The following is a 12,404-nucleotide window of genomic DNA, read 5'->3' on the forward strand; positions in this document are numbered from 1 at the left end:
TGGCTTTTTTTTTTCTTTCTTTTCTTCTTTTTTTTTGATCGGTTGTAGGGCTTGGGCCTGGGCACTGTCCCTGAGCTCTTCAGCTCAAGGCTACCACCCTATCCCTGGAGCCACAGCACCACTTTCAGTTTTCTAGTGGTTAATTAGAGATAAGAGTCTGACAGTCCTCTTTCCCTCCGGCGCGCCACTGAAGATTCTGGTGTCACCATGGGTCACCGCCCCGCCCCGTGTTACCGGTATTGTAAGAACAAGCCATACCCAAAGTCTCGCTTTTGTCGAGGTGCCCCTGCCAAGATCCGCATCTTTGACCTGGGGCGGAAGAAGGCAAATGTGGAGGAGTTTCCACTTTGTGGACACATGGTGTCTGATGAATACGAGCAGCTCTCCTCTGAAGCCCTGGAGGCTGCCTGTATTTGTGCCAATGAGAACATGGTAAAAAGTTGTGGTTAAAGATGGTTTTCATATCTGAGTGCGACTTCATCCTTTCCATGTCATTTGCATTAACAAGATGTTGTCCTGCACTGGGGCTGACAGGCTCCAGACAGGTATGCAGGGTGCCTTTGGGAAGCCCCAGGGGACTGTGGCCAGGGTTCACATTGGCCAGGTAACCATGTCCATCCTCACGAAGCTGAAGAATAAGGAACATGTGATTGAGGCTTTACACAGGGCCAAGTTCAAGTTCCCTGGTTGCCAGAAGATCCACATCTCCAAGAAGTGGGGTTTTACAAAGTTCAATGCAGATGAGTTTGAAGACATGGTAGCTGAGAAGCGCCTCATCCCTGACGGCTGTGGAGTCAAGTATATCCCAAACCTCAGTCCTCTGGAAAAGTGGCAAGCCCTGCACTCATGAGGACCCCCACCCACCGGGCTACATCATCACACCCACCCCACTGACATCATGCTCACCAATAAAACATGCATTGTAAAAAAAAAAAAAAAGGAGTCTTACAGTCCTTAGTGCCCGGGCTGGCTTTGAACCAAGATCCTCTGATCTCAGCACTCTTAACTACTTGAGCTATACCTCTAGGCCTTTTTATTTTGTTTAGTTGGCAGTACTGGGGGTTTTGAACTCTGGGTTTTAGACTTTCTAGGTCAACATTCTACTACTTGAGCCAGACCCTTAGTCCTGTTTTGTTTTGTTTTGTTTACATTTTTATTAACATACATTAGTTGTAACAAAGAGATTTCATTGTGATATGTCCATACATGCATACAACCCCTTCTATCACTCCTCTTCTCCTCTCCTTAAAACTATTTCAGCAGGTTTCATTATTATATTTTTAGACATATGTATAAAATACTTTGATCATATTTATCCCCTTTTTCCCTCTCCTTTTGCCCTCCCTTTGAACTAGTTTCATAATCTCTTTTTTTAAAATAAATAGTAAGAGTAAAATATGCTGGATAAGAGAGACCAAAAAGCACACTCGAAGTTTTTAACTGCTACTAAGTAACAACTGTGTATACAGATTTTATGTTAAGGATGTCTTGTCCTCTCTCTGTGTATAATCAGTGATTGGTCAATACTTGTTTGTGGGTCCCTATGCTAGAAATGGTAATTTAATTGGTCTGGATATTTCCTGAACAAGGACAGATTTGAGTGCTCCAGGTGCTACAACCACTTTACCAAATTACCAAATTATTCAACAGTATTTTTTTTGCCAGTCCTTGGGCTTGTACTCAGGGCCTGAGCACTGTCCTTGGGCATTCCTCGAGGCTGGCACTCTACCACTTGCCTGGCTTTTTCTATGTATGTGGCACCTAGGAATTGAACCCAGGGCTTTGTACATGCTAGGCAAGCCCTCTACCACTAGGCCATGCTCCTGGCCCCAGTCATTCTCTTTTTTTTTTTTTTTTATATCCAAAATGTGTTTATTGGGACGGTTTCCCACTCATCTTGGTTGACGGTGCTTTTAGTGCTGCTTCCTTCTGAAGGAACATCCTTCTGTAAGCCTCGCTTTTCCTCCTGTAGGCTGGCAGAGGACAGTGGAGCAACCAACACACAAAACTACTGTTTGTGCATGGCTAAAGACCGTGGTGATTTTATAGCATCCTGGGCATTTCACATCCATCAAGTAGGAATTTGGGCTCTGCACCACGCGCTTCTTCTTGTGTTTCCTCTTCTCCTCTTCAGGAGAGGGATGAAGGAGATCCTTTGCGAGAGGCAAAGCCTCTCACAGCCGGAAAGCCAGTCATTCTCTTTTTAAGGACTAGATCCTACATATGAGAGAATATTTGTCTTTCTTAATCTGGCTTTTTTTTTTTTTTTTTGCCAGTCCTGGGCCTGAGTTCAGGGCCTGAGCACTGTCCTTGGACTTTCTCAAGGCTAGAGCTCTACCACCTGAGCCTCAGCACCACTTCCGGCTTTTTTTTGCATGTATGTGGTACCGAGGAATCGAACCCAGGTCTTTGTGTATGCTAGGCAAGCACTTTAACCACTAGGCCAAACTCCCAGCCCTGGCTTATTTTATTTAACATGATGAATGATGGATCTCTAGTTCCATCACGCCCTTGCAAATGACATATCATTGTTTTTGGCTGAATGGTACTCCAGTGTGTGTGTGTGTGTGTGTGTGTGTGTGTGTGTGTGTGTGTGTATGTGTATGTGTGTGTGTCCCACATTTTCTTTTTTCATTCATTTGTTAATGGGTGCTTTGTCTAGTATTTTGGTTCTGTATTTTGGCTTGTGAATAGTGCTGTAAAAATGGATTTCTCAGGTATCTGGACTGTTTGTTGACTTACATTTCTCCAGATAGTTTCTTTAATTTAAAGCTAGTATAATACTGTATTATTAAGTTGTTATGCAAGTTCCTTATTCAACAAATATTTGTTCAATGCACTTTTCTGCATGTTACAAATATACCAGTAAGCAAATTTCTGTTCTAGTGTGTATTCTGCTGGGCATATTAATTTTGGAATATAAAAGAAGAATAGAATATAGTATTTGCTTATATCTAGATGACCCATGTATTTGTTCAATCTATAAACATTAACTTGGTACTATAAATTCTACTAATATTAACTCAGTACTATAATGAGTTACAAAAATAAACATATCCTTTTTTTTGTCAGTTGTGGGACTTGAACTCTGGACCTGGGTGCTGTCTCTGAGCTTTTCAGTTCAAGGCTACCACCTTACCCTTTGAGCCACAGTGCCACTTCTGGTTTTTTGGTGGTTAATTGAAGATAAGAGTCTCAGGTCCCTTTATGCCCAGGCTGGCTTTGAACTTTGATCCTTAGATCTCGGCCTCCTGAGTAGCTAGGATTATAGGTGTGAGCCACCTCACCAGGCTTTAAAAATAAACATATTCTTAAAAAATCTTTTAGTTTGTTTGGGAATATAAATTGCATTGTGAGGTTTAAAAATAGTGTTCTTAGCTGGGTGCCAATGGCTCATACCTGTAATCCTGGCTACTCAGGAGGCTGAGATCTGAGGATCCTGGTTCAAAGACCGCACAGGCATGAAAATCCTTGAGACTCTTATCTCCAATTAACCACCAGAAAACCAGGAAGTGATGCTGTGGTTTAAGGGGTAGAGTGCTAGCCTTGAGCTGAATAGCTCAGGGACAGCACCAGGCCCAGAGTTCAAGTGCCATGACAGACCAAAAAAAAAAAAAGAATTGATGGTAAAGTGCTCTGAAGAGTATTATTTCACCTAGATGCTGATGACTTACACCCATAAACCTGCTTGCTTGAAAGGATGAAATTGGGAGGACTGATGTTTGAAGCCAACCTGGGCAAAAAATTACTCCAAGTTACATAAGAAAAAGACTAGGGGACTGGGAGGTTAGCCTAGTGGTAGAGTGCTTGCTTAGCATGCAGGAAGACCCGGGTTCGAGTCCTCAGTACCACATACATAGAAAAAAGCCGGAAGTGGTGCTAAGGCTCAAGTAGTAGAACTCTAGCCTTGAGAAAGTCCAAAGACAGTGCTCAGGCCCTGAGCTCAAGCCCAGGACTGGCAAAAAGAAGGAAGGAACGAAGGAAGGAATGAAGGAAGGAACTAGGAAGATCAAGGTTCTAGCCAATTTTAGCAGGAAAGTCCACAAAAGTCCATCTCCCCTCAGAAAGCTGAATGAGGTAGCATATACCTGTCATCCCAGTAACTATAGTAAGCCTAAAGTAGACTTAGGTGGGGCTGGGAGTTTGGCCTAGTGGTTAAAGTGCTTGCCTAGCATGCATGAAGACCGGGGTTCGATTCCTCGGTACCACATACATAGAAAAAAGCCGGAAGTGGTGCTGAGGCTCAAGTGGTAGAGCTCTAGCCTTGAGAAAGTCCAAGGACAGTGCTCAAGCCCTGAGCCCAAGCCAGGACTGGCAAAAAAAAAAAAAGTAGACTTAGGTGTATACCTGGGCAGGAAGTATGACCCTACCTAAAAAATAACCAGTAACAAACAGTGTTCAAAGCATGAGTCAGCATTAGAGTGCCAGCCTAGCAAGTTCAAGGCCTGAAGTTCAAACTTAGTTACACACACACACACACACACACACACACACACACACACACGGAGTTTACTGCCTTTATTTGCTGAGCATATGGGCATAGAATTAGATAGACTTTAGCAAGAGGCAATGGATATATTACTGATTAAGTGATGAGGCAAAATTGGTTATTCCCAATTAACCACTAAAAAACCGGAAATGGCACTGTGGCTCAAGGGGTAGAGTGGTAGCCTTCAGCTGAAGAGCTCAAGGACAATGCTCAGGCCCAGAGTCCAAGCCCCAGGACTCACTCTCTCTCTCTCTCTCACATACACACACACACACACACACACACACACACACACACACACACACACGCACACACTAAAGCAGAACCTCAGCCTCAGAAATGTTAGTTACTGTATATTTAAGGTTCCCACTTTTCATTGTTGGATTCATTCCCATTCTCATTGGTCCTGATTGTAGAGATGAGAGAATACCAACAACAATAAGAATGGCTAGATTTTGCCCCCAGAATCTTTATTTATATATACATATATGTGAGTACACATACATGACTACAAATGAATGACAGGGCCAAAACACAAAGGACTTTTGCATGCAAGCTAAAAAACTTGGACTTCATGGTATATTACTGAGGACTTTTGAGCAGAGAAGTTATATGATTAAAATTGTGCTTTAAAATAAAAGCATATAGTAGATACCATAAACTAGATTATATTTTATAAATACCTGAGAAATAAATTAATGTGTGACCCATTCTAAATTCCTAGAGAATAAGATGCACTAAAACAAATCAGCAGAAGATATGTCTTATTTTGAAGAATTAGAGTTTACTTAAGTAGAACAACTAACATAGGGAGTCAAGGAAAAAGACTATTGGATTAAAATGTGATAAGAATTTGTGTCCAGACAGGGAATGTGGCTTATGATAGAATACTTGCCTATAGCATACATGAAGCCCTGGGTAAAATCCCTCAGTAGCACATAAACAGAAAAGGCCAGAAGTGGTCCTGTAGCATAAGTGGTAGAGTGCTAACCTTGAGCAAAAAGAAGCTCAAGGACAGTGCCCAGGCCTTGAGTTCAAGACCCAGAACTAGCAAAAAAATAAAAAGAATTTGTGGCCACTCATGGTGGTACAAGCCTGTAATCCTAGCAACTTGGGAGGTGGAAATCAGAAGATCATGGTTCAGGGCCATACTGGGCATAGAAATTCACAAGGTTCTATGTTAGTCAATGGCTGGTCAAGATTGTACATTCCTGTCATCCTAGTAATAAAAGGAAGCACAAATAGAAAGATCACCATCCAAGCTGGCCTAGACATAAAATGAAGCCCTATCTTAAAAATAGCTAATACAGGGGCTGGGAGTTTGGCCTAGTGGTAGAGTGCTTGCCTAGCATGCCCAAGGACCCGGGTTTGATTCCTCAGTACCATATACATAGAAAAAAGCCAAGAGTGGTGCTGAAGCTCAAGTAGTAGAGCTCTAGCCTTGAGAAAGTCCAAGGACAGTGCTCAGTCCCTAAGCTCAAGCCCAGGACTGGCCAAAAAAATCCAATACAAAGCTGGAGTATAAGTTGGTAGCAAAATGCTTGATCCCTAGCACCAAAAAAAAAAGAAATGACAATTTTTTTTTTTTTTTGCCAGTACTGGGGCTTAAGCCCAGGACCTGGGCACTATTTTGGGGCTTTCTCAAAGCTAGTACTCCACCACTTGAGCCACAGCCTAATTCTTGGCTTTTTCTTTGTATGTGATACTAAGGAATCAAACCCAGAGATTCATGCATGCTATGCAAGCACTCTAGCACTAGGCCATGCTCCCAGCCCTGACATTTTTTTTTTCAGTCATAGGGTTGAACTCAATCCTGGGTACTATTTCTGAGCTCTTTCCTGGGTACTGTTTCTGAGCTCTTTTTCTCACGGCTAGTGGTCTACCACTTTGAGCTACAGTGTCAGTTCTAGAAATGACTATTTTTAAAATTAAAATAAAGACACCATGGCTCACACCTGTCATTCTCACTACCTAGGAGGCATAGATCTGAGGATTGTGATTCAGACAGCCCAGGCAGGAAAGTCTGTGAGACTCATCTCCAATTAGCCACCAGAAACTGGAAGTGGCACTGTGGCTTAAAGTGGTAGAATGCTAATATTGAGCAACAAAGCTCAAGGACAGTGCCCAGGCCCCGAGTTCAAGCCTCATGACTAACCAAAAAATACAAAGACATGAGCTAAAGGGATGCATAGGGACAAAGCATATGTAAAAAAGAGTCAAGCTTCCAAATCCTGTCCAAAAACTGTGACTCTAAAGGTATCTCCCCCAAAGTCTGTCATCTGAAAGCTCTAAAAACTCTGGGTTTGGGGGCCAGGAGTGTGGCCTAGTGGTAGTGTGCTTGCCTGGCATGCATGAAGCCCTGAGTATGAGTCCTTGGTACCACATACACAGAAAAAGGCAGAAATGGTACTGTTGCTCAAGTGATAGAGCACAATCCTTGAGAAAACCCAAGAACAATGCTCAGGCCCTGAGTCCAAGCCCCAGGGCTGGCAAACACACACACACACACACACACACACACACACACACAATCTCTGGGTTTTTGTCCCTGCAGCATTACGTAAGTGTGATTGGCTAGGTTATTGGTTATTGATGATCTACTCAATCTTCAGCCCTTTTCTCCTTCCTAGAAGTTGGGTGTATGTGGCTGAAAAATCCCAACCCACTAATTCTGCTGAAGGGTAAATAGAATTAGGCTTCCTTACCCTAACTTCTGGAGGGCTTTGGGCCTGTGCTTCCCAAATACTGTGAGTCAGTTGATTCAGCTTACTCATGTAACCTTGCATCAAATACACATGCACTACGTTAGGAAACCTTGAGGCAATATTTATCCAGCAGCCACTTTTTTTTCTAGTAAAAGTATAAACAAGCACCATCACCAGATAGACTGCTGGTAGACAGAGGGGGAACCTGTAAATAAAGTGACACTGGTGCTCTAGGCAGAGTCTGTGCTGGGATGGACCAGCATAGAGTGCCATTGGGTATTGGTGCTGTGTGCTGCTGCCTCCAGAAAGTCTGAATAAAGCATAATTGCTGCCTGGATTTTTTCCCCAGAATTTTGGCCTACTGTAATTATAAGAGAACCACCACCAGTGTTACATCTGCCTTGGTGAACAGAGCCCATGGTATTGTCTAAGCCTGCCTGTCGACTCACTCGCATACTTAACACTTTGAAGATTCTAATGATTTTAGCATTATTTGCTGTGAAATGGAATAGACCAAGTATAAATTTCATAGTGTCACATTTTTATTTCCTTCTAGATTTTTTTCATTCATAGAACTTAGAAAATAATACAACTACTGGGTGTGGTGGTTCACGTCTGTAATCCTAGCTACTCAGGAGGCTGAGATCTAAGAATCGTGGTTCAAAGCCAGCCTGGGCAAGAAAGTCCATGAGACTATCTTCAATTAACCACCAGAAAACTGGAAATGGCACTGTGGCTCAAGGGATAGAGTGGTAGCCTTGAGCTGAAGAGCTCAGGAACAATGCCCAGGCCCAGAGTTCAAGTCCCACAACTGATAAAAAGAAAAGAATACAACTGTGAACATGAAACTAGCATTAGATCTTTTATATTTCTTTAAGCCCACACAGGTGACAGAGTACATATTAAAGCAGACTAAATAAATACAGATACTTAACTAAAAGCTCTAATTTGCTCACAAAATTTCCTTCTTGCTATATAGCATGTAAATGCTAGTGATTCATTTCCCCATGTCCATTTCTTACAGGTGCCCCTGACCCCACAGCTGGGGCCAGTATTGATGACGAGAACTGTTGGCATTTGGATGAAGAACAGGTGAAAGAACAAGTGAAGCTCTTTCTTTCGCAGGGGGGTTACTATGGCTCTGGAAAGCAGCTTAACTCAATGTTTGCCAAGGTAAGATATCAGAAGAGTTTGGTTAGTTTGTTTGTTTAAGACTTTAAGTAAACACATTCTGCCTTCATGCCTTGTACCTAGTTTTATTTTGTACTGAAACCTATTGGCTAACCAGAACAACCTGAGCAAGCAGCAGGGAGCCCTTCAACCTTACCCTGGTAGTCTTCCTTCTCCAGGCACTAAATGAGCTAGCATTTTTGGAGGATTTGAGCCCAAAACTGCTTATGGAAAAGGAGAGTTTCAATATTTCCCTGAAAAAAGCTAGAAGGCACACATGAGAGGACTCTTTTCTTTCCCTCCTTCTTTCCTTCCCTCTTTCTTCCCTCCATCTAGCTTTCTCTTTCTTCTTTCTCTTTTTTCTTGACATTTTTGGTGAAATAATTCATGTATCATTTAATTTACCCATTTAAAGTATACAATTTGGGCTGAAGATACAGCTCATTAGTGGAGTACTTACCTAGTTTATACATAAGGCCCTAGCTTATATAAAGCCCTATTTTTGATCCTCCACATTTCCAAAAACAGATAAAAATAAAACAATAGTTTTGAAGTATATTCACATACATATGTATGTATATATAAAACCATCATCACTGTCAATATTTTTATCACCACAGAAAGAAGCCTCGTACCTCTTTGCCTGTCATAGTCTTAGCATCCATATCCCTCTCCCGATTCCTTAGCAATCTCTAATTTACTTTTTAATTTCTGTAAATATCCCAGTTCTGAACTTTAATATGAATATGATCATCTGTATAGTATGTCATCTTTTTGTGGCTGGCTTCTTTTACTTAACTCAATGTCTCAAGGTTCATCTGTATTGTAGAAGGAATCTGCTTTTTTATTGTTGGGATGATGTATAGAGGGTTACAATTACATTAGTCAGGTAATGGGTACATTACTTCTTGAACATTGATACCCCTTCACATGTTTTTCTCTCACATTTCCTCCCCCCACCCCTCCCAATCATCTTGTTTTTCCCCTTCCCTTCCCTATTTCAAATAAAGAATCAGTACTTCCTATTATTTAATGATTTGATCTCAGCCTCCTGCTTACTTGCTGGCACTCTACCTCTACTTGCACTGGTTATTTTGAGATAGGGTCTCATTTTTGTTCAGGCCAACACAGGGACACAGCATTTCTCCTATTTTAAAGCTTCCTGCCATAGCTGAGATGACAGATATGAACCTCCATGCCCAGGCTCTCTTATGTTGAGATCGAGTCTAGAAAGTTTTCTTCCTGATCTGACATGGAACTCCAGTTCTTCTCAGCCTCCTAAGATTACAAGCACGAACCCCATATGTAGCTTCTTTCTACTGTACATATGTGTGTGCACACATGTATGTCAGTACCAGTCTTGAACTCAGAGTCTTGAACTCTTGATCAGCTTTCTTGCTTGTAGCTGGCACTCTACCACTTGAGCCATACTGCCAGTCCAACATAGGAGATGGAGTCTCTTGGTTCCATCTTCAGTTATCATTCAGATCTCAGGCTCCTGAGCAGTTAGGGTAAATAAACATGAGCCACTAGCACTCAGCTCCCTTTTACTTTTTATGCTATGTAGTCACCAATCTCTTGTCTCTCCTTGCATGCCAGGTTAGAGAGATGCTGCAGATGAGAGATTCCAATGGAGCCAGGATGTTGACACTTATAACAGAGCAGTTTATGGCTGACCCACGACTCACGCTGTGGAGGCAGCAAGGAACAAGCATGACAGAGAAGTGCAGGCAGCTCTGGGATGAACTAGGTAAGTCCCCATCTCCCAGAAGCTCTGTCATGCCAGCTTACTCTCTAGCACCAATGTCAGTGATTATTTGCCATCAATGATTACATGGAGTTTGCTATATCTGACTTGTAGAAGATTGTAAGTTCTACAGAGGCTACTGAGAGTAACTCCAAACTCACTTTTGCTGTTTCTCTAGCATTGTACTTAGATGTTGACATTAGTGTTCTGTTCCCATGGTTAACTACATAGAAGCTTTTGTTGAAGAAAAACCTTTTCACTTGGCTTCTGTTGCATGGCATTAGCCTAGCTTTCCAAATACTTACCCACTCTGAGTCTGCACTTCTATGTGACTCTTAGCCAGACCTTTTTTGACAAAAGATAGTTTCCAATACTTAGGCTTTAGCCTTCCATTCTTACTCTGTACTCCTGTATGAACATTTTTGCGTGTAATGGCATTAGAGGTTACTTATGTGATGAGCTCACCCATATCTTCTTTCCATTTTCTAAGTCCCTGTTCCATATTAGCAGTTTCCTATTGACTGTTTTTGTTAGAAAGTCCAAAATAAACTGGAGTTTTCTATAAAATGGTTTCTCATGACTCTGGTATAGGTACTTACCAAACTGACTTTCCAGCAATCATTTTCCTTTCGTTTCCTGCATGTAGTCACCTACTCCAGTTAATACCTTGACTGTTAAAATAAAACATAATATCCATTTTCACTTTTTATTTCCCATCATCACTGCTCTGATTATTCACTTTACAACTTTTAGACTTGATTAGAACTGTGGCTCTTGAACGGCCTCTCTTTCTAGATTTTCTTTGGTTATAATTTATCTTTTTTATTCCTCTGCTTCAAGGCCAGTTTTATAATGTTAATACTCAGGTCCTCTTCCTTTTTCCAGAATCTTCCATACCCTAAATTCACCATCCATTCATGGCACTATTTGGGAGTTACACTGAAACGATAATAATGTAGTATATTCTAAAAGTTCTAATATAGCTCCATACCTCTGGCATCCCAAGAAGCAGCTGGGCACCACAGTAGCTCACACCTGTAATCCTAGCTACTCAGGAGCCTGAGATCTGAGGATCAAGGCCGGCCCCGGCAAAAGGACTTGAGACTCTTATCTCCAGTTAACCTCTCGAAAATGAGAAATAGGGCTTGGCTCAAGGGTAGAGTGGTAGCCTTGAGCTGAAGAGGTCAGGGACAGCGCCTAGGCTGAGTTCAAACCCCAAGACCCACCAAAAAAAAAGGCCAGGACTGGCCAAAAAAAAAAAAAAAAAAGCAGATCTTGCCATTCATAGAAAGTATTACAAGAAAATACTACAACTTAGAATTTTAATGAGTTTTCCTGGACCAGTGCGTGTATTTTTTTTGTGGGGGGAAGGGAGGACTGGATTTTATTGCCAGTCCTACCACTTGAACTCAAGGCCTAAGCACTGTCTTTGGGCTTTCTCAAAGCTAGCACTCTACCACTTGAGACACAGCACTACTTCTAGTGTTTTCTATGTATGTGGTACTGAGTAATTCATGCATGCTGGGCAAGCACTCTACCACTAGGCCATATTCCCAGCCCCTAGTTTTTACACTATTTAAGATACAAGAAAACATGCTTTTTTACACTTTTTGTGGGGGGGGAGGGGGTCATGGGGCTTGGACTCTGGGCCTGAGCACTATCCCTGAGCCCTTCAACTCATGGCTACCACCCTACCCCTGGAGCCACAGAGCCATATCCAGTTTTCTAGTGGTTAATTGGAGGTAAGAGTCTCACTTTGTTTAGTACCTGGCTGGCTTTGAGCTTTGAACTGTGATCCTCAGATCTCATCCTCCAGAGTAGCTAGGATTACGGGTGTGAGCCACCACAACAGGCTTTTTTATTCATTTTTTTTCTAGTCCTGGGCCATGAACTCAGGGCCTGAGCATCGCTTTCTCAAGGCTAGAGCTCTACCACTTGAGCCACACTTTTTCTATGTATGTGGTACCGAGGAATCGAATCTAGGTCTTCCTGCATGCTGGACAAGCACTCTACCAGTAGGCCAAATTCCTGGCCCTTTTCTTATACTTTTAAAGGTTAATGTGTTTTGTTGTTATTATAAAAAAGATGTACCTCCAGTTAACCACTCGAAAACTGGAAGTGGTGCTGTAGCTCAAAGGGTAGGGTAGTAGCCATAAGGTGAAGAGCTCAAGGACAGTGCCCAGACCCAGAGTTCAAGTCCCACAACCACTGACAAAAAGTCACCAGTAGCTTTGATATTGCCAGATACAATGATCACTCCCCAATTCTCATTTTTCTTGACTTCTCAATTTTC

The 12,404-nt window shown here is 42.1% G+C and overlaps 3 protein-coding genes across 3 annotated transcripts in view; 2 read left to right on the forward strand and 1 right to left on the reverse strand.

Annotated features, from left to right (window-relative positions):
* Positions 1–12,404, forward strand: part of Zswim5 (zinc finger SWIM-type containing 5) — a 95,774-nt gene that overhangs the window by 65,328 nt on the left and 18,042 nt on the right. Inside the window, exons 3-4 of the mRNA XM_090334974.1 lie at positions 8,219–8,367; positions 9,964–10,114. Of these exons, the coding sequence (XP_090191100.1) occupies positions 8,219–8,367; positions 9,964–10,114 (300 nt within the window). The remainder of the gene's footprint in view (positions 1–8,218; positions 8,368–9,963; positions 10,115–12,404) is intronic.
* Positions 464–939, forward strand: LOC150061926 (large ribosomal subunit protein uL16-like). The gene has a single exon (XM_090333766.1). The coding sequence runs from the start codon at positions 509–511 to the stop codon at positions 848–850; it is 342 nt and encodes a 113-aa protein (XP_090189892.1). The 5' UTR covers positions 464–508; the 3' UTR covers positions 851–939.
* Positions 1,842–2,112, reverse strand: LOC150061927 (small ribosomal subunit protein eS27-like). Its single transcript, XM_090334973.1, has one exon. It carries the CDS (start codon positions 2,070–2,072, stop codon positions 1,914–1,916), a length of 159 nt encoding a protein of 52 aa, XP_090191099.1. The 5' UTR covers positions 2,073–2,112; the 3' UTR covers positions 1,842–1,913.

Source organism: Megascapheus bottae, chromosome 6 (assembly GCF_031878675.1).
Source record: "Megascapheus bottae isolate mThoBot1 chromosome 6, mThoBot2.hap1, whole genome shotgun sequence".
In the NCBI taxonomy this organism is placed as follows: Eukaryota; Metazoa; Chordata; class Mammalia; order Rodentia; family Geomyidae; genus Megascapheus; species Megascapheus bottae.